The following is a 23,950-nucleotide window of genomic DNA, read 5'->3' as shown; positions in this document are numbered from 1 at the left end:
ATAGGAAACGTTCGTGGTTATATATCCAATCCCTCCTTCACTGATTCCTTTGGATCTCGTGGATCTTGCGAGATCCCCGAGATCTGGATCTTGGGATCTCGGCGCGATCCCGAGATCCGTCACGTGACCTCCGCCCTTGGTTTTCCCTTGCGAGGATGTTCATCCGTCCCATGGCCGTCTGGGGCGGCATCGCGTCAGGCGGTGGTCGGTCGCGGAGTATGGGTGCGCTCATGTTGGTGTAGCTGGCGGTCTTGTGGGTGTCGGTGGTATCGTAGCCTGGTCGGGGCATAGTAGTTCCGTGCCGGTGAATTGTGGGTCTTGGGCCGCATGATTAGGCTAGGTCGTAACATACATTTACCCTACCTACTTCGCTTCTTCGCGGCTTCGCTGTTCCGCTGTTTGACTAAATAATACAGAAGGCTCTTCTTCCTATGTATTCCGAAATCAACAATTATGTCTATGACGACCCGATGTGGGAGTGGGAGGGCTTGACACATCGGGCCATGATTCCATGGTGGGAAGGTATGTTTTTAGGCGTATCTTCCCAATCTGCTGGCCCGCCCAGCTGTGGCTACACCGTCAAACGGAAGACGGGGGCCCTTTCGGCCTCTCCCCGAAGGGTTGTTGATCTGCCGCTACGAACTTGGAGCATGGATCAATTGTCCGATGCAAGGACCGTCTCCTCTTGTGTCTTCTTGTAACGGTCGATTGTACAGTAAGCTACGCCTTGGTAGAGGTATCCTCTAATCTCACTAGCCAAACCGAGCTGGCCCTATCGATCTTACTTCTCTCTGCCCCCTCCCCCTGGACCCTCAATTCTCAAGTAGGATTGCGGCACACTTGAGTTCGGTATTGGTTCCAGATTGGGATAAACAATTCGGTGCTCAATCTTACCTGTGCGCTGTGCCTCGCTGTCGCTGTCGGGGCAGATGTCAACTGCAATGACAACTCTTCCCTCCACGCTCCTCCGCACGCTCCCCGTCGTTTGGCTGCTTGTAGGTATCGCGATAATATGACGATAATATCACACCAGATCGAATCTGAGCTGTCACTGCCTAACGTTAGCTGCGGATAAAGTTTATTTTGACCATCGTCCAGTCTGCCTGAGGTTGCACCTCCGTTCTGTGCCGTTGGCTATCGTCGTTCCGAGTCCCAAGCACATGGTTTGGTGGATCTTCCGGATGGCGGTGCCATCACAGATGGGCAGGGATCGTCGTCTTAGCTAGTCTTTTCACGATGCCTAATCTCGAGTCATTCATGCGATTTTCAGCTAGTAGTAGTATTCCTTTGGTATGGGCAAGGAGAAGGACCCTCATGTGAGAGTCCTGGGGGACATATATTAATTATTGATTCGCAAGGTCCAGCATTGGATGATTCCTCTCTTTCCTTTCGTCCCACCCAGCAGCAGCAGTCTTATTATAGACAACTTACCCGAGTCATTCTTTTTGCACGCTTTGCTGCCGCGTCCACCCTGTCACGTTCGATTAGTGCCAATCAACAGGTTGTTAACATGAGGTTCTGGTCTTTATTGTTAGCTACTTGGCACTCGGCCATTCTAGCTGCCGCTGCTGTCACACCCACGATTACAGGCCGCACCAATGCTGCCCCCGGCTGCTACTGCATGCCGGGTGACACATGCTGGCCTTCTGCCGACACATGGTCGACCCTCAACTCGACCGTCAGCGGCCGACTGGTGGCGACCGTCCCGATCGGCACGCCCTGCCACGACCCCACCTACGATGCCGAGGCCTGCGCCGCTCTGCAGAGCGGTTGGTCCATGCCGCAAATCCAGTAAGTCTCGGACGATCCGAGGAGCCTAATTGAGTAATTGTCAAGATGGGAGACTAATGTCAGCTGTAGCATTCCATCGTCGTCCTCGGTGATGCACCCTTACTTCGCCAACCAAAGTTGTGATCCGTTCACCCCCAGAACTCAGCCCTGCCTGCTGGGTAACTATGCAGCATATGCGGTCAATGTCACCAGCAAGGGAGACATCCAGGCTGCCCTCATGTTTGCTAAGACCAACAATATCCGCCTCGTGATCCGCAACACTGGCCATGAGTAAGTGCTTCTATACTTAGCCCGGAAAACAGAAGGAAGAATGCCCTTGACCCGACCTAATCTGATAAATAGTTTCCTGGGACGTTCTACTGGTGCCGGCTCCCTTGCTATCTGGACCCAGCACCTCAAGAACATTGAGTTTGCAGACTGGTCCGACAGGTTCTACCAAGGACCCGCTGTCAAGCTCGGCGCCGGCGTCCTTGGCTACGAAGCCACTGAGGCTGTCCACGCCAAGGGTCTCGTGGTCGTGGGCGGCGAGTGCCCGACTGTCGGCATCGCCGGCGGCTACACCCAAGGCGGCGGCCACTCGGCCTTGACGACCACTTTCGGCCTGGCCGCGGACCAGACCCTCGAGTTCGAAGTGGTGACGGCTTCGGGCGAACTCGTCACGGCATCCCGCCACGAAAACGAGGATTTGTACTTCGCCCTGAGCGGTGGCGGCCCGGGCACCTTCGGCATTGTCACCTCCATGACGGTGCGCGCGCACCCGGACGTGAACGTGGGCGGCGCCACGCTACAGATGGGCGCTGCCGCCACGACGCAGGACAAGTTCTACGAGGCCGTGTCGCGCTTCCACGCGCTAGTCCCCAACATGACGGACCAGGGCGCCATGGTGGTCTACTACGTCGCCAGCAGCGTGTTGATGGTGAACCCCGTGACCGTTTACAACGCGACGGGTGACTACGTCCGGGACACGGTGCTGGCCCCCTTCATCGCCGTCCTTACGGAGCTGGGCATCCCGCACAAGGTCAGCTACTCAACCCTGAGCTACCGTGACCACTACGACCTCTACATGGGCCCCCTGCCCTACGGCCACGTGGCAGTCGAAGAGTACAACTTTGGCAGCCGCATGATCCCGCGCGACGTGCTGCTGAACGACAACGACGCCCTGCAGGCCGTGCTGAAGAACCTGACGCTGCACGGTGTGCTGGCAGTCGGCGACGCGCTCAACGCGACAGCGCCCTTCCCCGTGGCCAACGCGGTGAACCCGGCGTGGCGCCGGGCGGGCGTGCACATGCAGTTGACGACGGCGTGGGACGACGCGGCGCCATGGGCGGACATGGTGGCGGCGCAGAAGCGTATCACGGACGAGTTCGTGCCGCAGATGGAGGCGGTGACGCCCGGGTCGGGCGCCTACGTCAACGAGGCCGACTTCCGCCAGCCCAACTGGCAGCAGGACTTCTTCGGGCCCAACTACGACCGCCTGCTGCAGATCAAGCGCAAGTGGGACCCCGAGGACCGCTTCTACGCCATCCGCACCGTCGGCAGCGATGCTTGGGACGTGGCGGCGGATGGGCGCATGTGCCGAACTTCGTAGAGATGAATGCCGCCAAGTGGGCAGGTGTAGAGAAACGGGGGTTTGACGAGGCGGATGATACCCATTGACCAACGGATGACAGCTGGGACGAAGGCGGATCTCGGTCGCGCGATCATGGCATCCTTCCGAAACGACGTAGGCGTCCATGGCTGTCTTCGTCATCAATTACTTGCTAATGAACCTTCGAATTCTATTAAATTTCTTTTGGCAGACTGGGCCCCTAGTCTCGATCCTGACTCGTGCATATTCCATGCCTGTTTCGCGGTGGAGATCGTCAGTAGATGTTGATTGGCTCCCTCCTCCCGGCTATCCAGAGTCCTCGAGCAAGCATTTTACAGGACACTATGGACCCATCAACTCACACCACATTGGCTTCTTCGAGGTTAGCACGGCGCAGGCTAATGTGTCACACCGACATCTCAGTCGCAGTCGCTGGGCTCCAAAATGAGCAAAGCCAGGGGACAGCAGCGCCGATATTGTTGTGTTCCATTGTTGGCCGTGTCGCACTTGCTGGCTCACACGAGGCACTCTGGGGGTCCTCCAATTCCCACCGAGTAGTATGCAGAAATGATACTGGGAGGCCCAACTACCATCCTGGTCCGCACGACCGTAGTCTCTTATTGAACCTTCCCGAAGTGCGCCGATTTCAAATGGAACCAGAGCCTGATGTTCCCCCGCTCCGCTTGTACTGTTCCGGCCCAGGGAGGCAGGTGACCTTGGAGCCAGTGTCATCCAGCGGCTGCTCTCTTTCTGCTGCTTTCTTTCTGCTGCGTTCCGTCGAAATTCGAATACCCTCCTGGGCTGTTTCCGGTCCTGGCTTTCCTCGTTGCCCGCACCTGTTGGCGTACTATTGGGGTGCAGAGCCGGAAGAGTAGCAATGGCGCACTAGTGCGACTAGCGGGTCAGGTCCCTTGAACACACCATCATTAGCGTGGCGCCGTTTCGCGACCCCGCGCCTTCAGGGCCAACTGCCCAATCTTCCTGCTGCGCAAGAACTTCTCAAGACACGCCGAAGAGAAGTTGGCTCGGGATCCTCTCGCCAACATGGGTTCGGAACCGGAATAGCAGCTCCCCTGGCGGCGTTCGCCCAACTCGAGCCCATCATGCCATCCCCATTTGACACCCGCAAGCCAAGCGTAACTATATCTACCGTTACGCGGGACGCTATTGTAGCTCTATGGACACGCCACGAATATACCCCAAGAGGGTCCAGCAAGTTGCCCGAACCGTAGTAGTAGCTAGGCCTTCGCCATGGCCCACACCAAGGCGCAGAAAGACAAGGTCCGCAAGAGCGGCTTGTCGCTGCAGAACAAGACAAAAGACCTCGGGCGGTACTGCGACGTCTTCAGCGCGCTTGCGTACTGGAACCCGACACACGAGCGGATGGAGACGGCGATGCACGTCCCGCGCGGGCAGCGCGTGCCGGACCTCAACAGGATTGTCCGTCCCCATGTCCCGGTTACCGTTCCGTCGAGTGTACCCAGCTCTGTTACTGACAGCCGCAGTTTCGACGATCAGCCGCGTGCCACGCGAGGCCGAGCCACGGCCGAGCGACACGATCGAGCGGCCAAGTCGAAGTCATCCATCTCGAGGCCCAGGCGGACGCCAGCGATGACGCGAATGCCGTTGCTGGCATAGACAGCGACGCGGATGCCGAGTACGAAACCGATCCCGAGTATGTTGCAGCAGTTCCCGCTGCCGCGGCGGAGCCTCTGTCTGTCTACGACGTCATCCCCGATGAGGATGGCGGGACTGTCATTCCCAACAGTCCCATGAGACAGAAGGGTCCGAGGCAGCTGTCTTCGCCGCGAAGACCGCAAGGTAAGCATGATTCTCGTCTATTGACTACATAGTCGACTGACCGTTGACGCTCACAGCAGGCACTCCAGGTTCCCAACCGACGGTGGAGCGGCAGCCCGGCCGTACCGAGCCTAGCTCTACGACGAACACTGCACCAACCGCGGCGATAAATGCAGGCGCCCGGCCAGCACCCACAAGATACCCCGACCACGGCGCGATGGATGCGTCGCTGCAGAGAGCTGTGCGTTTGGACAGCCGGGTGCCAGCTAGAAGACCCTTGGCGCCGATTATGACGGCACAACCACGACAATGCTCTCCCAGAATGGTGGGAAACTGTGCAAAGCTGTCGCAGGCAGGCCGTCCAAGAGGATCTGTGCAGAATGGGGCGAGTCACGCGCCAGACTACTACAAGGACTATAGACGCAAGTTGCAGCGGGACACATTGGCAAAGAAGATGGTGGGAATGCTGGAGGACCTTCGGACGAGTCTCAGCGGCATGCAGTTCGGATGAAGACGTGGCACATGTTAATGCGTCAAATATCACACGGCAACTCTGTGTATGCTTATGTGGAAGCATGTTTTCAGCTCTAGTTCAGTACAGTAACCAACAATCTAACGCTACTGTCGTCCCTTCTGCGCTCCCGTGATCCCTTGGTCCTAGCCTCCACGGTGATTCTGGTGGGAAGAGATTGCACACGACGTACGGCCGGCGCACTTCCCATTCAACTCGGGGGAGTTGGGAACATCCCTGCAGCGGATGGCAAAAAGGCATTCCCAAGTATCCTCCAGATAGCTGTCCTTAGTGTCTACTGACTTGAAGTTAATTACTTTGTTTTCTGGGGTAGTTCCTCCTATCACGTTCTTGCGATGGATCTAGATGCGAGGTGTGGGCTGGATTCATCGATCGTTCCAGTCCTAATTTCAACACCGACCCCAACATTCCTACATTAAAATGTACTCGAGGCTCGTCTTTTCATGACCCCGTCCCCATGCATCCATGGAGGCCTCGTGCGGCCCCCAGCTCTTGGCTAAATTCATGGCCGGCCCTTGGGAAAAGCTCAAAGCAAGAGACGCTGTCTGAGCAGGATATCCAGCGGAGGGGCTCCCACATCGAGGCTGAGAGCCCCGAGGTCCTTCTATAGCGGGGCCGCCTGCATCCGTTCTTTGTGCCAAGATCGTCGTGGGCATATTCGGCATCTCTGCTGAGGAATCCCTAGCGTCCCCGTCTTGGCCATGCAGCCCCTCCATTTCCTGGTGCAAGCCGATGGCATGCCCATTGCCCAAGCCAGGCCACTCCATAAACTCCATTCGTGTAATTCATTGAGTTGACCGGAACCCTGTTATCCAGTGCTCAAGACAAGTGTTCTGCATTAAGAATGACCATCTCAGTTCTGTATCATCCAGTTTTGTACAGTACAACAAATAGACACTTTTGACGTGTCTCGCCGCTCTAGCCGGCCGACCGCTAAGCAAGCGTACCCTACTAAGCCTCGCCATCGTCAAGAAACGGTCCAAACTTCGTTTCCAAGCGGCTGAGAACCGCAGCTTTCACACCCTCTTGCGAGTATCCCTGAAACAATGGATGATACTCGACGAAACGGTGTGAGATTCGCTTAGGCGCAAGAAGTCGGCCGATTTGGTGGTAGAATCGACTGTGTCGATTAAAATAGGCGTACACTTTTTGGCGAATGCCGGTGGAGTCCTTGACATGACCGACCTCTACCAATTTAGATCTCGCTTCAGTAGGTACGACTACTCGTGTGCGTCCTGGTTGGCGCCGCGTGCAGCTCAATTTGTTGGAGCTCTGGGCACGCTGGAGGCGCTTGGATGGGACTGGCCGCGGGTTTGGATGAGGTCGAGGCTCCCGTTGCCGTCTGCTCCTAGCAGTGGACGGGGTCAGTACCTTTTGACGCGTCCTAGCGATCGTACCCAGATATATCACGTCGTCATCGGCGACCATCGTAGGGATGAGCTGATCTAGAAGAGGCATGTTACAAAACCGCGCTGGTATCATGTGCATTGACACGCCTATACAGAAGGCTATGGGTAGGGGGAAACGCACTCGAGCGGTGTTGAAGAAGTTCAATTAGTGGGTAGATGGGTAGATCAAAGGCTTACTGTAGCTAGAAGAATGGGGTATCACCTACGCGCTGCTTGACCCACTGCCGACGATGGTGACCCCGCACTTAACAACCCCCAACCCCCAACCCCCGCCCCGGGGCTCCATCTCGTCTGCCACGACTACCACCGGTGGGGGATCATCAACCTATGTTTGCTGTGACCGCTGTTGTAGGGACAATGGGGGACTAACACCTGTGAGTAACAGTTTCTGGAACTGCATCTTTGATTTAGTCCACCTTACTACTCCCCACCACTAACCTTACAGTAGGTGGCGGATACTGCTTTTCCTAGGTCATAGAGTTTCCTTAGTGCAAGGCAACGTATTTGGCTTGTAGGTGATGCAGAGGGAGGGAGTCGCGGGGGCGCCCTACAACTTCGCCTAATGCTAACGGTGACATACTGTGATCATGCCGTCTCCCCCCGCAGCCCGAGCCCGAAGAAACGACAACGACGACAGCCCGATGCGGACGACTACAATGGTGGCTCGGCACCCGAATACACGCGCTCTGCACCAAGTTCCGACCGAAAAAGCCCGGAGGAGACAGCTGCGACTCCGCGACCCCTGCGAGGGCGCACCATCACAATTCACACCACTACTGGCCGCATCGCCATCATCCCAATCAGTTTGAAATCAGAGAAAGCGAGTGCGGCCCTCAGTGCCGTGGAGACAGGCGATCAGCACGAATTGCGGCTAGGAGCTAATGAAACTATGAGCACCGCTGGCTACTCCACGGATATCGTAGCACTCGAAGAAACTACAGACTGAGGCACAGTAGGAAAAATACCATAACGACGTAATTTGACCATATTTATGGGTTGTTCATCTTCCTGACAGGCAGACTGGTTCCGGGGTATTAGCGAGCTCTGAGTATCAGGAGAAAATATGCCACCTTCGAGTGTATTGCTTCTATCTGGCACAGGGCTCAAGATATCAGAACGTAAAACAGGGGCTGGACCCATGGGTTGTGGGTGAAACTTAAACATAGATGTTCGAGGCAGCTCGTTCAAAGTAGCTCCATGCGCTTGATGAGGTAGATCGAAACCATTCGCCATTTGAGGATAAGCTTGAGGCGGACTACCTTGGCGAAGCGGATGAGGGGCGCTGCTCACGGGAGGGTCATCGACACTAGATGGTCTAGACGTGTGAGGGCAATTGTTGCCAATCAAGGGAATACGAAGATTGGTGTTCGGTTCCAGAAGCGTCAATGAAGTGGCCATATTTCCCGTTGTTTCAGAGTCATTATGCCGCATTTCTGCCGTTCCCCCTTCATTTACCGAGGCGGCGACACGATTGAGTACATAGCTGAGGCCCGTCTTGAGGCTGGAGAGGGTAGATGGTTCCGGTTGAGCTGACACCCTCTGCAGCACTGCCGCAGCAGTGTGCGCCAAGTGAGACCTTGGTGCGCACCACTGGTATTCGCTGTTAGTCATAGTGTCCACATCCGGGCGGTCAGGATGATTAGAGGCGACAGTCCTTCCATTTGAGGATACAATAGGATCGATTGGGGAACCGCCAGTCGAACGCAATTCCTTCATACTTTTTACGAAGCCTGACACCAGGCCCGGTGATTGGTGGATTCCTATCGAGGGAGCCGCGGCAGTTGATGGCACGCCATGAGGCAGCGTTTCCTGAGATGTGCTGACTGAAGCTTCTGCACTTTCATGAGAGCCCTCTGGGTTCCCCAAGTTAGCGTCCAATGGTGTTATCCCTTCTGTGTCGTTGAAGAGCTCGGGCCCATGGTAGCTATGGTTGGAATACAACATATCATGCCGGGCTACGACTGTTTGCTCTTTTGCTGGTGGCAGCTACAGGGTTAGTGTCAATGTGGCCTTTGGTTGATTATGCGTGTGGAGTGGCCGTACCAATGGAGCTGTCACTGTTTCTACCACACGACAGCAAGTAGCCAGAAAGGGTCGCTCTCGTTGGTTCGTCGGCTGTGCAACCATCAGTGCCGTCGAGCGGTATGCCCTCATCCCCGGCACCACATCTGGGATGGAAGTCGGAGACGTCAATAGGGCGTACGGTTATGCTAGGTCGACGGGTACGACACGAGTCCAATTCAAAGCCCTCCACATCGTGGCTTTGACTGCTGTCTCTGGAAGCCTCAATATCAATATCGAATACATCAACAAGACCGCGTTTTGTGCTAGTGCCGTCATCAACTGACTCGAGGTGTTGGTTTTCGTGCTCTTCGTCGGCAGCATTTCCGGCAACGCTGATGTAACCCTGTGCCGGGGACAATCCTACCCATCGAATTTGGCGTCAGCGACAGTACGACAGATTGCTTGGGTCAGGGGTAGTACACAAACCCGTGGAAGCCATCAGGCTGTCATTGGATTCAACGTTACATCGAGGCCCGGCCACCTTGAGTCTTTTGCGTTGGTTGGCATATTCAAGTGCGCCGTAATGACCGCGAGCTAGCTTGCTCCCTTCAGTTTCGCAAATAGGGCTGAATGGCCGAAGATCTGAAGCTGCCAGCCAGTTGTACCACGCTGGGGTTGGCATCATCATATCCTTGCGCAGGGGAAGGTTTGGTCGTCAAGAAACCACATAACCGGAAACCTGCGCTTCGCGACGAGACGTTCTCCATCACGGTATCCCTCGGCCCATTGGAGATCAGTAGCGCTTTGGCGATCGTAGCATGCGGGTATGGACTTTGCCAATTCTGTCTCGAGAAGACTGCCATGCAGCCCAATCGCATCGAAACGCCCAAGCGGTAGTACGACGAGTGCGTGCCAACCTTGTCCGCGCGAGCCAGAACGCCAGTATCCAAGATACGGCTTCCCCTCGAGAGGATGTGTAATAAGTTCACCGCCATTCTCTTCAGACCACTCTGGTTCAGTACTCAGCCTGGATGCATCGCCTAGCACCTCTTGTTCTCGTGGCGCTGGCTGTGGCTGAGAAATGATCTGGGATGGGGCGGGCTTTTTGTTCGAGTCGGGTTTGATAGGTTTATAACCAGCGTCCAACGCTTGGGTAAACGCTGTGTTGTTCTGCTGCGCCTTCGTCGCGTCGCAATTTGATACGCGGAGTCCCATTGTCTGGATGGCCAAAGACCACGAATCGGCATCCTTCAAAGTGTTGATGTCTAGGTGTCTCTTGGGGCCCCGGTGTTCTGCCGCCCGCATATGTCTCGCAGCCCCATGAAGCGGATTTTGATTGAAATGCAGCCCGTGGTCGTCACACCGTAACAAGTACCATCGATCGCTTTCTGGCGGGTATTGTATGATCATATGCTTGTGCAGTGCGAGTCCATTCTGGAACACTTCATCAAAATCGACGTCGTATGGTTCTTCAGTCGCCGCCGCCGTCTTTGTCTTCTTCCGTGCGTGCCCAGAGGCGGCCCCAGGACTTTCCTCATAACATTGCCGATCCCGTTTCGCGCGGTTGTTAGGTGGAGCATCGTTTGTAACGGTCCCGTGACCAGGCTGGGATGATGACCCTCTCGCAGCCGCCCTTGTATTCTTCGTAGACGAGTCGGGCGAAGGGCGAGTCGGGCTGGTCGTCGCGGGAATGGAAGAGTAACGACGCGGGGGTCTGCTGATGCGACCAGTACGTGTTGCACCAGGCTGACTGTTTGTAGGTCTTGGCGCATCCACCTCTACCACGCTGGACTGCGACAAGTTGAGTTGGCATGATGCCACCTGCACATTTTCAATCAATGTGTCATTCGATGTTGGTAAAGGATTCGGTAAGGATGGCGAATCTGGAGTGACGGCAATATCGCAAAGCTTGTGGTTGTTAACGTCAGATTCACCTGTATGTATATTGGAACGTTTACTTACCATGTGTCGCAAAGAGTGGCTCAAACCAGTCTTGTCAGCTTCATACCCCGCGCTGAGTTGCGCGAGTTCTGCCTGTAGAGCTTTGTACTTGGTGTCGACCATGTGTAGCTCTTGGGCGATCCTATCCTTCTCTTCCTGAAGCGCTTCGGCTTCTTTTGCGAATCTATCCTTCTTCTCCTCGTATGTCGCCTTGAGAACACGCCGTCGGTTATAGTTCTCCAACAGGGCTGCAGTCTCAGGCGAGTCTTCGCGGTCGCAGTAGGGCATCTTTGCTGAAGGATCGAGTTTGCGAGGATTGAAGGCTGCTGCCGGCTAAACAACGAGCGCGGGGTACTTGAAAGGCTTCATCCAGTCAGGGACGAACTTCAATGCGGTGCACAATCAAGGTAAGATTATATATGCGGTCGTCGGTGAAAAGTGCACCCAACAATTAACCTAGCAAAGGTATGTGCTGAATTAAAGCATGCATTACTCGAGCTATTGAACACTACCACAAATCGGGTAGGACTTCACAGAGGCCAAGAATATACATGCTAGTTTCAGCGCTTAACAGGAATAGCAATGTTTGCTAGCAGTCAGCTTCGCCGAAATGCATCTAGCCCTACTGGTACGTAGTCCCGGAGTAGCATGGGGTCACTGTACGCTGGATCTCCCGTGCTGATATCCTGTTTCGTACTTTCTCGTATCTCTAGGCATTCGACGTAGCGTACCTAGACTGTCGGGTGTAATACGATTGATTCGTGATGTCTTGCTGCCACAACCAGCTAAAATCCTTGCCAGCTTCTGCTCTTCAGAAATTCTTTGCAAAGCGGCCCATACATGGTACAGAATGCCCTACGTAGCTCGCACCATATGTCATTCTTCAATTCATGATTATATAATTCCGCTTGTAGTTGTCCTGGTAACAGTTCATCCTTTGCTATTACGTGAATCAAAACGACGTTTTGGGTTGTTTCCACTAAGTTGTTTTCTTTGCACATGGTCTTCGGGTCATACTCCGCTGCCCCGAATCAATAGCCCAAGATGGGCTGCGGGATGCCAGGACGGGAAACTGGACAACCTTGGGATGCAGTCAGATCGCATTAGCTTCGCATTAGGGATGCATCATGTGGCTCTCTTATGCGCGCGTCAATACGTTTGCGTCGATGGTTTCTAACTAAACTACACGACTGGGTATCGACTCAGAGCGGCATCGTCTGATAGCTCGCTGATCGAAGGTCAGATCACCATCAGTGGGGCCCCGTACAGCGGTTCAGGGCACTGCTGATCCGGTTCCAGAACCCATGTTGGCAGGAAGGATTTCGGGCCCAGCTTCTCTTCAGCCGGTTTGACGAAAAGTCCTTGCGCGGACCGGGGAGGTTGTGCAGTTGGCCCTAATGGGGAGGGGTCGCGAATTGACTCGGTGCTTATGTTGCAAACAATTGCGCTAGTCCATTGCTACTCTTCCGGCCCTGCGCCCCTACAGCAGCAGGGACCAACAGTCGTCAGGACCGGAAACAACCCGTGGGTGTATTCGAGCTGATGCAGCAGAAAGCAATACTGTATGATACTGGATGATTCTCGCTCCATTCGAATCGGCGCACCACGTCAAAAAGGGTGAAATTGGAGACTACGGTCGTGCGGACCAGAATGATTGTTTCGGCCCCCACCATCACTTAAGAATTGGAGGGACCCGAAAGTGAGCATCGGCCCATCTACGCTAACAGCGGTGGGTTCTAGGCCTGACCCGCTGGTTGCGCTAGTGCTCTGCTACTCTTCCGACACTGCACTCCAACAGTATGTAGGGCCAACAGGTCTGCAGGCAACTAGGAAGTCGAGACCGGAAACAGCTCGCGAGAATCTTCGAGCTCTCGATGGATGCGGCGAAAGAGACTACGCTGCTGGATGGTTCTGGCTCTGAGGCGACCGGTCTCTACCAGAACGGTATAAGCGGAGCGGGGGAACATCAGGCTCTGGCCCTGCGCATCAGAACAGGTATGGGTGTCACAAGCTGCCCGTCCGGCGTCCATTCCGTCTCCCAGTGCCACTTGCGCGACGATCCCGATTCTGAATCACAATCAGCCAACAGAATCCAAGACCGAAAACAGCCCGTGAGACTCTTCGAGCTAACGCAGCAAAAAGACAGTACTGTATGTTACAGGATAACTCTGGTTCCATTCGGAATCGGCGCACTTCGAAAAGGGTACAATGGGACACTCGGGCGGACCGGAATGGTAGCTTGGCCTCTTGTTGACGACTGTACCTTGAGGTACAGGGCAAGAAGTCGCTTTAAGTAGCATGGTCAGAAACAGATGCAAAGGACTGATGTACAATACTGGTAGGTACGAACCAGAAGAGCTGCATCGAAGACGACGGCAAGAGTCACCACTCGTGAGTAGTGAGCAGTAGGGAAGTAGCTATGGCGCCGCAGGCGGACAGCGAGAACGCCTCACGTCCATAATGTATGTACATACCGTACTTTCAAGGAAGCCATAGTATCCCGATGAGTATGAAAATTCAAATCCCTGCAACGCCTTCAGAGTAACTCGATACCTGAGCGGGTGACCAAGCATTTGCGACAAACCGGCCACGCACCATACATTCGTTGAGGTCGACGCAGAATCAGATGGCGATCAATCTGATGGGGGAAGGGCACAACATATCGCTTATCAAATGGTTTCTATACGGCTCGATACCCCGCAATATATATTCGAGGACCGTGGAAACCTCCGGGCAGGCTCCTTCGCGCCTCCATTTGAAGCAGTCGCGAGCCACCGAATTGAACGCCGGCTGAACACCAACCTACCGATGACTGTTGATACAGTCCAATGTTCTTCGATAGAAGAAGCAGCCTCTTGTGTTCCGAGTGACTCAGGATCGAACACAACTGGTCAGATGCAACACTACGACTGGTATGAACCAACAGTGGTCTCTAGTCGCCAGCAGCATACTAGCGGTAACATAACAACGCAACGATCACACGGGCACCAAGTCGTCGTACCTGGCGGCACTACACGCTGCGGCACCTGGAATAATGTTCGACAATGCGAAGCAAGCGATGCTCAACTAGAGGTCCGCCCTCTCAGCAGATTTTACCGCGCCGTTAACAGCGCCGAGCTAGCCAAGTACCAAAACGAGCTTGGCGATATCGAATACTTAGTCGCGATCTTGGGCCGAGAAGTTGAAATCTGGGAAAGCGAGTGCGGGTCTCCATGCGGTAGACACAGGCGATCAGCACGAATTGCGGCTAGGAGCTAATGAAACTATGAGCACCGCTGGCTACTCCACGGCGCCCCACGGCATCCTTGCTGGATGTTGTAGTTTGCTTCCATCAGGCATGCTTCCGTCCTCGATTTTGGCATCTGCGAGACATGAACCAAGTGAATACTCTTGCTCCGACAGCTTCAACTCTATTTCTCCCATCGAACGCTCATACTCTTTGGTGTCAATGCTCTGGTCATAGGCCTCTACGGCCCGTTCAATAAGAGCGTCCCTCTGAAGCATCAAGCCCTTGTATGATTGAAGGCTACGAGCGACAGAAAGCCACACAGCTTGTTGTTGGAGTAAATGGCGCTTTTCTTTCTTCAAATTCTCTCTTTCCATAACATTTCTGCGTTGGAGAGCCTGGTAAAATGCATCTCGATTATGCTTTAGTTCTTGTTGCAAGACAAGTAGATGTCTCTGGGCCATTGATGGGTCTGTCAAAATACGGTCGACTGCCGTTTTCTTCATGTGATTCTTGCCACCAGGTATACACTCCGTCGCAGCAAGGCGATATATGCTATGCGCGCTGAAGCTCGGTAAGTAATAAGGTGGAGAGGGTATTTCAGAAATACTGGAGACGGGGTCTGTACGACTTTCCGACCCAAGAAGCGCGCATGCGGTTGTAAGAGACGCAGTCTCCGGAGAGCTCATTGAGCCGGCAGCAAAGCTTGAATATCTGCAATCTCGAGAGCGCTGCAACAAATTGATTTCGGGCCCATGGAGGCCCACGGGTCTATCGTTGGGATTGGCCACATCTTTAGCAGACGAGGGGAGCATCTCCGAGGGTGGTGGTTCGAGGGTTTCGTTTTGAGAGAGCTTCTTATGAAATGGTGTTGTAAGAGCATCTCGTATCTCAAGCTTCCGTTTCTTGGGGATATTGGGTGTACTTTCCACCGAAACATACTCTTCAGCCGAGAATTTACTGTCCTGGGCAGAGTAGTGGCTAAGTCGACCAAGTTCGCATCCGTCGTGGCGCTTTTTCTTGATTCGGTTATATTAGTGAAACGTCCTATTCTAGAGTTCATACACTCACTGCGGCTTCGGGGCTACCAGTGATGGGAATTGATACGGAGTCGTCATAGCCAGTCAGATCAATGACTTGTAGAGAATCGTAATCTTCTGTAGGATTTTTCCAATGGCTAGTGGCATCCGAAGACTCGGTAGATCTCGAGCCAGTGCTTTCCCCTTGTGTTTGCTTCGTCGAAGTCAATGCCGGCCGGCTATGGTGTACATTTCCTTGCACTAGCACTAAAGATCTTCTTTTCGATGTTGAACTTGGTACTAAGCGACCCATCGTCCCAATTGACGTTTTCGATTCCGTTTTTAGCCGGATTTCCGTAAATGTGTTATAGAGATTGCCGATGCGTCTGCGTCCTCGCTTGGTTTGTACGATCGTCATTGCAGGCGACGAGTAAATGGAAGGCGATTATTTACTGGGTACATCACAAACCACTAGGGCGTAACACTAGTAAGTCATGTGACTAATTTGCTACTGGGTAGCTTCTGGGCGCCCGATGTATACTGAGTATCTATTATCAAGCCATTGAAAAACGTTTTAGTTAACATTGATGCTTATTTTGACGTCTGATAGATAATGAAGATGAATAATAGTAAAAAGGGTCAACCATTTACTAGTGGTCTCGGTTGTCGGGTGGCGAATTGTCGGCGAGAATTGGAACAATAAAAATTCGAAATCCCAACGCTAAAAGAACATAAGGAGCCCGACCTCTCCAGGATCACAACAGCCGCTAACATGTATTGAGTCAAGGGAGCCGATTTCGACTCAGCGCCTCCTATGCTAGCGCTGAGGCGATGGCCGCCAATGCCAACCAACCCCACAACAGATTCCCAGAGTCCCAACTGTCTCACGCAGTGCCGGGGAAAGTGACGGAAGAGGTGACGGAGGATGTGATGGAGGATGTAACGGAGGCTGCACCAGAGACGGAGCTGCTGCAGGTATGTGCAATGTGTTCAGCGTGACAATGTACTGGAATATTGTCCGTGGCCGGATGGAAATGGCCATGTACGTTCCCGGCGGCCAGAAAATCCCCGATCTTGACCAGGTGGTAAGTGTATTCGCTCCTTGGGGCGTCCCGCGCTGACTGAGCATACTAGGTTCAAAGCCTGCGCGGCCGCCAGGCTCGCGTGACACAACAGGCTCGAGTCTTCCGCCCGTCGAGGCCAGTGCAGAAGCCATCTTTCAACGTAAGCCAGGCCAGAAATACGAGGCAAGGCTCGGCGGGCAGACTGCTGCGATCCCAGAGGCAACGCAGTGAAGGAGCAGGCCATCCAAGCCCGCAACCCATGGCAAGTTTGACGGGTCGCCCACCGTCGACACAGGACGATATTGATGGATCCTCTGCCGTGCAACAGGGAGCGCAGACCACTCATCCGCCCCGCGATGGAGTTTGCCGAAGGATCGGCGACAGAGTTGTCGATGGGGTGCAATGAGCGTCTCGACTCTCCAATGTGCGATGCGGTGGCTGGTGACGCCAATGGCTTCGAAGTTGCAGACACAGCGATAGGAACTGGCATGGTAGCAACGGCCGGTGCCTCGCAGCCCACGGCACTGGAACCCGATCGGTGCCAGCCAGGCGGCGGAGAGGAGGGTATGAGCGACATGAGTGCAGAGTTCTCCCTATATCCTGAATCCGATGCGTCTGGCTTGAGCAAGGGCGATACCATCAGCTCGCACCAGGAAATGGAGGGGTTGCATGACCGAGACGGGCACGCTGGGGATTCCTCAGCAGAGATGCCAAATATGCCCCCGACGATCCTGGCACAGGAAACGGATGCAGACGGCCCCGCTACAGAACGACCTCGAGGTCCTCAGCCTCGATGTGGGAGTCCTTTCGTCGGTTATCCTGCTCGGGCAGCGTCTCTTGCTCGAAGCTTCGCCCAAGGGCCGACCGTTGAATCAGGCAAGGGCCGGGGGCCGCACGAGGTCTCCTTGGATGTATGGGGGATACAAAGTCGGGCAAAGACGAGCCTGGATTACATCTTAGCGTAGAAATGCTAGCGTCGGTGTTAAAGTTAGGACTGAAACGATCAAATGAATCCAGCTCACACCTTGCATCTAGATCCATCGCAAGAACATGATAGGAAAACCACCCCAGAAAAACAAGTAGTTGGCTTCGAGTCAGTGTAGATACTAAGAAAAGCTATCTGGAGTGATCCTTGGGGATGTCCTTCTGCCATCTATCGCAAGGATGTTCTTCTAGTCATCCGACTTGAATGGGAGTGGGCTGTACGTCGCACACTATTTCTTCACACTAGAATCATCGTGGAGGCCAGAACCAGGGGGTTACGGGAGCGCAGAGGGACGAGTGTAACGTTTGGTTGTTTATTACTGAACTAGAGCTGAAAACATGCTTCCACATAAGCATAGACAGGGCTGCCTTGTGGTATTTGACGTATTAGCATGTGCCACGTCTTCACCCAAACGGCATGCCGCTGAGACTCGTTTGAAGGTCCTCCAGCATTCCTACCATCTTCTTCGCCAGGGTGTCCCGCTGCAATTTGCGTCTGTCGTCCTTGTAGTAGTCTGGCGTGCGCCTCGCCGCATTCTGCACAGACCCTCTTGGACGGCCTGCCTGTGACAGCTTTACACCGTTTCCCACCATTCTGGGAGGGAACTGCCGTGGTTGAGTCGACATGACCGGCGCCAAGGGTCTTCTGGCCGTCACCCGGCTATTCCAACGGACAGCTCTCTGCAGCGACGCATCCATCGCGCCGTGGTCGGGGTATCTTGTGGGTGCTGGCCGGGCGCCTGCATTCGTCGCGGCATTTGGTGCAGTGTTCGTCGTGGAGCTGGGCTCGGTGCGGGCGGGCTGCCGCTCCACTGTCGGTTGGGAACCTGGAGTGCCTACTGTATGATGAGCGTCAATGGCCAGTCGGCTATGTAGTCAATAGACGAGAATCATGCTTACCTTGCGGCTTTCGCGGCAAAGGCAGCTGCCTCGGACCCTTCTGTCTCATCAGACTATTGGGAATGACAGTCCCGCCGTCCTCGTCGGGGATGACGTCGGGGATGACGTCGTAGACAGGCAGAGGCTCCGCCGCGGCAGCGGGAACTGCTGCAATATACTTGGGGTCGGTTCCGTACTCGGCATCCGCATCGCTGTCTATGCCAGCAACGGCATTCGCGTCGTCGTTGGCATCCGCCTGGGCCTCGAAATGGATGGCTTCGACTTGGCCGCTCGATCGCGTCGTTCGGCCGTGGTTCGGTCTCGCATGGCACGCGGCTGATCGTCGAAACTGCGGCTGTTAGTAACAGAGCTGAATACACTCGATGGAACGGTAAGTGGGACTGGGGACGGACAATCCTGTTGAGGTCCGGCACCTGCTGCCCGCGCGGGACGTGCATCGCCGTCTCCATCCGCTCGTGCGTCGGGTTCCAGTACGCAAGCGCGCTGAAGACATCGCAGAACCGCCCGAGGTCTTGTGTCTTGTTCTGCAGCGACAAGCCGCTCTTGCGAACCTTGTCTTTCTGCCCCTTGGTATGGACCATGACGGAGGCCTAGCTACTAATACGGTTCGGGTAACTTGCTGGACTCTCTTGGAGCATATTCCGGGTGTCCATGGAGCTTCAATAGCGTCCCGCGTAACGGTAGATATACTGTAGTCACGCTTGGCTTGCGGGTGTCAAATGGGGATGACATGATGAGCTCGAGTTGGGCGAACGTCGCCAATGCAGCTGCTGATCCGGTTCCGAGCCCATGTTGGCGAGAGGACCCCGAGCCAACTTCTCTTCGGCGTGTCTTGAGGAGAAGTTCTTGCGTAGCAGGAAGATTGGACAGTTGGCCCTGAAGGCGCGGGGTCGCGAAACGGCGCCACACTAACGATAGTGTGTTCAGGGAACCTGACCCGCTAGTCGCACTAATGCGCCATTGCTACTTCCGACTCTGCACCCCAATAGTACGCCAACAGGTGCGGGCAACGATGGAAGCCAGGACCGGAAACAGCCTAGGAGACTATTCGAAGCTCGACGGAATGCAGCAGAAAGAAAGCAGCCGCTGGACTATACTGGTTCTAAGGTAACCTGCCTCCCTGCGCCGGAACAGTACAAACGGAGCGGTGGGAACATCAGGCTCTGGGTCCATTTGAAATCGGCACACTTCGGGAAGGTACAATAAGAGACTACGGTCCCGCGGACCAGAATGGCAGTTTCGGCCTCCAGTATCCTTTCTGCAACTACTCGGTGGGAAGTGGAGAGACCCCGAGGTGGCTTGTGTGAGCCAACACAAGTACGCCACGACCAACAACGGGACGCGGCAGTATCCAGCCCGGTTCCGTCCCCATTCGCTCTACATCTGCTGCAGCGTTGGCTTTGCTCCTTTGGACCGGCGGCGCCATCAGTAGCTCTGCATCCTGAGGTCTACATCTGCCCTACCGCAGCTCAACCAGTCTTTGAGCCGGCTGCGAAAAAGCGCTTCCTAATCGAGAGCCTCTAGCATCGCACAATGGCAAAGCCACACCGTCGAGTACTGCACCGGTCTCTATTGGACGAATGTACCTTGGGGTACGAACCCAATTGGACCGGACGTAGCTTCAGGTAGCATGGTCAGGAAGTGATGCAAATGACTGAGTTGTCGTCTTATGATACTAGTAGGTACGGACCAGAAGAGCAGTATCGAAGAGTTGGGGTACTGTACAATGAGCACATGCTGTATGAGTACCCGAGAGAACAATTAGATGCGTTTCGGCTGCCTGTCGTGAACGGGACGAACTAGTCCAAAGCAAAGAGCCCTAGAAACGTTTCGGCAGCTACTAGGACGATATACACATTGGGAGCTGGAATGCGTGTCGTCGGCGAAGTCCAGGCATAGAATCAGAACTCGTGCCAGCCAGAACGGACGGCGGAAGAAGATAGCAAGTGTTACCAGTTGTATGGGTCGTATGAGTAGTACATATGATAGTAGCTATGGCGTCGCAAGCGGGCAGCGAGAACGTCTCACACGTCCACAATGTACATAACGTACTCTCAAAGAAGCCGTGACTCGGTCTACTATAGTCGGAGACCTAGTTTGAGGAAGGATACAACGTTTCGCTGATCAGATGGTTTCTAGTACAGCTCGATACCCCAAGACGCCTTGCAAAACAAAGACCGCAATCTCCGATCAGATCCTTCCGTGCCTCCCGTCAAAGCAGTCGCGAAACACCGACCTACATGCCGCCTGAATACTGGACCACGGGTGTCTGTTGATGCAGTTCATAATTCTTTGATTAAAGAAATGGCCTTTGGTACTTCGAGTGACACACGCTCAACCACGCAGGGTCAGATACAATGTTACGAGTGGTATGAGTCAACTGTGGACTCTAGCCGCCAGCAGCATGCTGCTAGTAATGTAACGACTCGGCGAGATGACAGACCTCAAGTCATCGCCGTTGGCGGTGCTACAAGCTGCTACACCTGGCATTTTGTCGGACAAAGTGGAGTAAGCCATGCGCAAGTAAGAGTCCGCCCTCTAAGCTGCTTTTACCACGAGGTTGGCAGCGCCGAGCAGGCTCAGTACCAAAGCGAGCTTGATGACATTGACGACTTGATCGATATTTTGGGCCGGGATTTCGAAATCGAGGAAAGCGGGTGCAGGCTTCAACAAAATAGGAGACAACGGCGGTCTGCGCGAATCGCGGCTAGGGGCTACTGAAGCTAATGCGAATTGACGGAATGGTTACCATTCAGCCAACCAGAGGCCTTCAGGGAATTGGTAGAATGGACAACCTACGGGCTTTCAGATATCAAGAGACCATACCACAGTACTGGTCACCAGAGTATAGTGGCGTGCTTGTAGAAGGAGAGCTGGATTGCATACATAGTAAGAGAGGGATTCACTAGCAAGGCAGTGACTGATCATGTTGGACACTGTCGCACATCGATGGAGAAGAGCGCAAAGAGCACAATGAATTAGGAAACTGAACTGAATTATGTAGCAACTGCTAAAAACGCGTCTCGTCAACGCTGGCCTGAGTGCTGCCCACAATCTCCCGGCTGGCTCTGGCTGTTTCGTCGAAAAGGAAATACCTCCTATGGCGTCCATATCTCACTCTTCGTACCAATGAACCCCCTTTTACATGATCTCTATGGTGCGTAGTTGGCTTTGGAAGCGTCACTTCCATCCCAATATTTCACATGCGGCAAATGCGACGAGGGTGTCGAAGGGGCAGATCACGCCACTCAGTCTGGCATGTTGGACATGCAGCCGAGTACATACGGTTCAGTACCACGCATCGACAGCAAAATGTGTGTCCTTTCCCATGTTAGCTACGTCCGATATGGGGAAAATACAGCATACCACACGGCAGCATGTCCGGAGCCTTCATCCACTGCCGGCATATCTCACACGTCCCGAGCCGGAATGTCTTCAAGGGTCTTTGAGGCCCACAAAGTCCTTGATGGGAGATCTGCGGACGCCCAAAATGACCCCACAACGTCACACCGCTATTTTCATATATCCTTTTCTTTCTCGCCCAAATCCTCATCGATTCCGCCCAAATTTTATTGGCATATTTAACAAGCACGAATGGCTCAGTATACTGAAGACGATGTAGCTGCTGCCATTCAAGACGTCAGGAATGGCAAGCCAATCCGTCGAGCCGCCAAGGATTGGGGGTCCCGAAGACCACCCTTATCGACAGACTGAGCGGGCGTGAGTCCAGCCGGGAAGCTGCCATTAGCCAGCAGAGGCTCTCTCCAGTGCAAGAGAAACACCTTACCGACTGGGTTCTGACCCAAGAGGCTCTCGGTCTGGCCCCAACGCACGCGCAAATCAAGGAACTAGCCGAGCGCGTATTGGCCCTGAAAGGGGACCATACACCACTGGGAAAGAACTGGATAGCCGCTTTCTTTCGAAGGAACCCAATTCTCCGGACGAAAAGGCAACGGCGAATCGATTCTCAGCGTATCAATGGTGCATCAACGGAGGTAATTCGTTCCTGGTTTCCAAAGCTACGAATTCCAGCGATCCAGGCTATTAAACCTGAAAACAGGTATAATATGGACGAGCACGGTATCATGGAAGGTCAGGGAGGTAATGGACTTGTCGTCGGAAGCGCAGCGATACGCGCAATCCACCAGAAACAGCCTGGGTCAAGGGCATGGACCTCCATTCTGGAGTGTATATCCGCGACTGGCCGAGCCATCCCTCCCCTCGTTATTTACAAAGGCAAAACCATCCAACAACAATGGTTCCCTTCCGACTTACGTCAATTCAAGGAATGGCACTTCGCGGCAACCAAAAAAGGCTGGACAGAAGACTCTATCGCAGTAGAGTGGCTGGAGAAGGTGTTCCTCCCCTATACTGATACAACAGAGCCACGTTTGCTTATCCTTGACGGCCACGGCAGTTACGACTACGGATTTCATGAGCCTATGCCACCAGAATAACGTACACTTGCTATTTCTACCACCTCATTCCTCACACGTCCTACAACCTCTCGATGTCGGGGTCTTTGCGGCTATGAAAGCGTACTATCGAAAAGAGATCGGATTCCTTGCGCTTCTGACTGATTCTGCTCCTATTGGGAAACGAAACTTCTTAATAAATTATCAGAGAGCAAGAGGCAAAGCTCTATCAAGCCAGAATATCCAATCTGGTTGGCGGAGTAGCGGTCTCTGGCCAGTATGTGTCGCTCGACCGCTCACCAGTCCTCTCTTACTCGAAAACAGCAACCAGACACCGAAACAACCAGCAGAAGAGGTCAATCATGATATGACAGGGCCTTCTGACATCGAAACGCCTCCCTAATGCCTCTATGGCTGGTATATTTGTATGGTCGACACCCAAAAAGAGCATTGATTTACAACGCCAGCTACGTGGCTTTCACCAGCTTCAACAAACCGACCTCCCTACGCAGCGTCAACTGTTCAGGAAGATCCAAAAGGGATTTGATGAGAAAGACTACCTTCTTATGGATGCAGAACTCCGGATTCAAGCATTAGAAACGAAGCTTGATCTTGCAAAGCCGCGGAAAAGGAAGAGGGTCGAATTGAGCCCAAATTCAAAGTTCGCTACAATTGAGGATATCCAGAAAACGGAGGAAACCATTAATGAATCTCTAATTGGAGAATCTGATTCTGATAAAAGCAGTGTATCTACACAGTCACGTTGGATTGTATTATAGTTCAAGAATAAAAGTGTAGTGGCTCTAAGAAGATAGGGGGCTGTTTATTACTTACATAATTTTAGGCGGTCGACATGGGGGGTGCTCGACATGGGGGTGACGCACGTTAGTACGTACGACCGTGTGCATTGTACAATATATGTTGTAAGCACAGTGAAGCATCATCAAGAGAGCAAGTGACTTGCCACGTGAGTGTGCTGGTGCCTGTATGATCTCCACCATCCACGGGTCTGCTGCTGTTTGCCAATATGGAGTGGCGGCGTCATCAACACTTCTATACCTCTATCCATTCTGGGGTCTATATCTAGCCTATTGTAACATATGTATCTTATCGTCCTGTACGCCATAAACGCGCGATCATACAGCCCGGTGGCCATAACCCGAATGCAGTTGGGAACAAGATTCATGTGAGTCGGCTACAAAAAAGCGCTTCCTCCTCGAGGAATCGCTAGCTTCGCAACATGGCCTACTAGCAGCTGATACCTCTGAAGAACCGGC

The 23,950-nt window shown here is 53.9% G+C and overlaps 7 protein-coding genes across 7 annotated transcripts; 3 read left to right on the top strand and 4 right to left on the bottom strand.

The window, feature by feature from the left end:
* Window positions 1–37: 37 nt before the first annotated feature.
* Window positions 38–289, bottom strand: PG998_014808 (uncharacterized protein; the record flags this gene model as incomplete). The annotated part of the gene is made up of 1 exon (XM_066881624.1): window positions 38–289. The coding sequence occupies one exon, from the start codon at window positions 287–289 to the stop codon at window positions 38–40; it is 252 nt and encodes an 83-aa protein (XP_066723345.1).
* A 1,221-nt stretch (window positions 290–1,510) lies between these two features.
* Window positions 1,511–2,329, top strand: PG998_014807 (uncharacterized protein; the record flags this gene model as incomplete). The annotated part of the gene is made up of 3 exons (XM_066881623.1): window positions 1,511–1,791; window positions 1,861–2,061; window positions 2,134–2,329. Coding segments are annotated over 3 exons (678 nt in total), but the record flags the coding sequence as incomplete, so codon positions are not given.
* A 4,333-nt stretch (window positions 2,330–6,662) lies between these two features.
* On the bottom strand, window positions 6,663–7,169 carry PG998_014806 (uncharacterized protein; the record flags this gene model as incomplete). Its single annotated transcript, XM_066881622.1, has 1 exon — window positions 6,663–7,169. One exon carries the CDS (start codon window positions 7,167–7,169, stop codon window positions 6,663–6,665), a length of 507 nt encoding a protein of 168 aa, XP_066723343.1.
* Window positions 7,170–8,023: 854 nt separating this feature from the next.
* Window positions 8,024–11,353, bottom strand: PG998_014805 (uncharacterized protein; the record flags this gene model as incomplete). The annotated part of the gene is made up of 5 exons (XM_066881621.1): window positions 8,024–9,096; window positions 9,164–9,544; window positions 9,611–9,815; window positions 9,857–11,032; window positions 11,087–11,353. 5 exons carry the CDS (start codon window positions 11,351–11,353, stop codon window positions 8,024–8,026), a joined length of 3,102 nt encoding a protein of 1,033 aa, XP_066723342.1.
* A 2,385-nt stretch (window positions 11,354–13,738) lies between these two features.
* Window positions 13,739–14,323, top strand: PG998_014804 (uncharacterized protein; the record flags this gene model as incomplete). The annotated part of the gene is made up of 1 exon (XM_066881620.1): window positions 13,739–14,323. The coding sequence occupies one exon, from the start codon at window positions 13,739–13,741 to the stop codon at window positions 14,321–14,323; it is 585 nt and encodes a 194-aa protein (XP_066723341.1).
* Window positions 14,324–14,344: 21 nt separating this feature from the next.
* On the bottom strand, window positions 14,345–15,623 carry PG998_014803 (uncharacterized protein; the record flags this gene model as incomplete). Its single annotated transcript, XM_066881619.1, has 2 exons — window positions 14,345–15,310; window positions 15,363–15,623. 2 exons carry the CDS (start codon window positions 15,621–15,623, stop codon window positions 14,345–14,347), a joined length of 1,227 nt encoding a protein of 408 aa, XP_066723340.1.
* A 6,229-nt stretch (window positions 15,624–21,852) lies between these two features.
* PG998_014802 (uncharacterized protein) lies at window positions 21,853–22,715 on the top strand (the record flags this gene model as incomplete). Its single annotated transcript, XM_066881618.1, has 2 exons — window positions 21,853–21,941; window positions 21,989–22,715. 2 exons carry the CDS (start codon window positions 21,853–21,855, stop codon window positions 22,713–22,715), a joined length of 816 nt encoding a protein of 271 aa, XP_066723339.1.
* Between the last annotated feature and the right edge of the window lie 1,235 nt (window positions 22,716–23,950).

This window comes from Apiospora kogelbergensis (genome assembly GCF_038363985.1).
Source record: "Apiospora kogelbergensis strain CBS 113332 chromosome Unknown utg000015l_segment0_segment0, whole genome shotgun sequence".
NCBI lineage: Eukaryota > Fungi > Ascomycota > Sordariomycetes > Amphisphaeriales > Apiosporaceae > Apiospora > Apiospora kogelbergensis.
The sequence above is the reverse complement of the archived record's forward strand: the minus strand, read 5'-3'. Positions and strand labels throughout refer to the sequence as shown.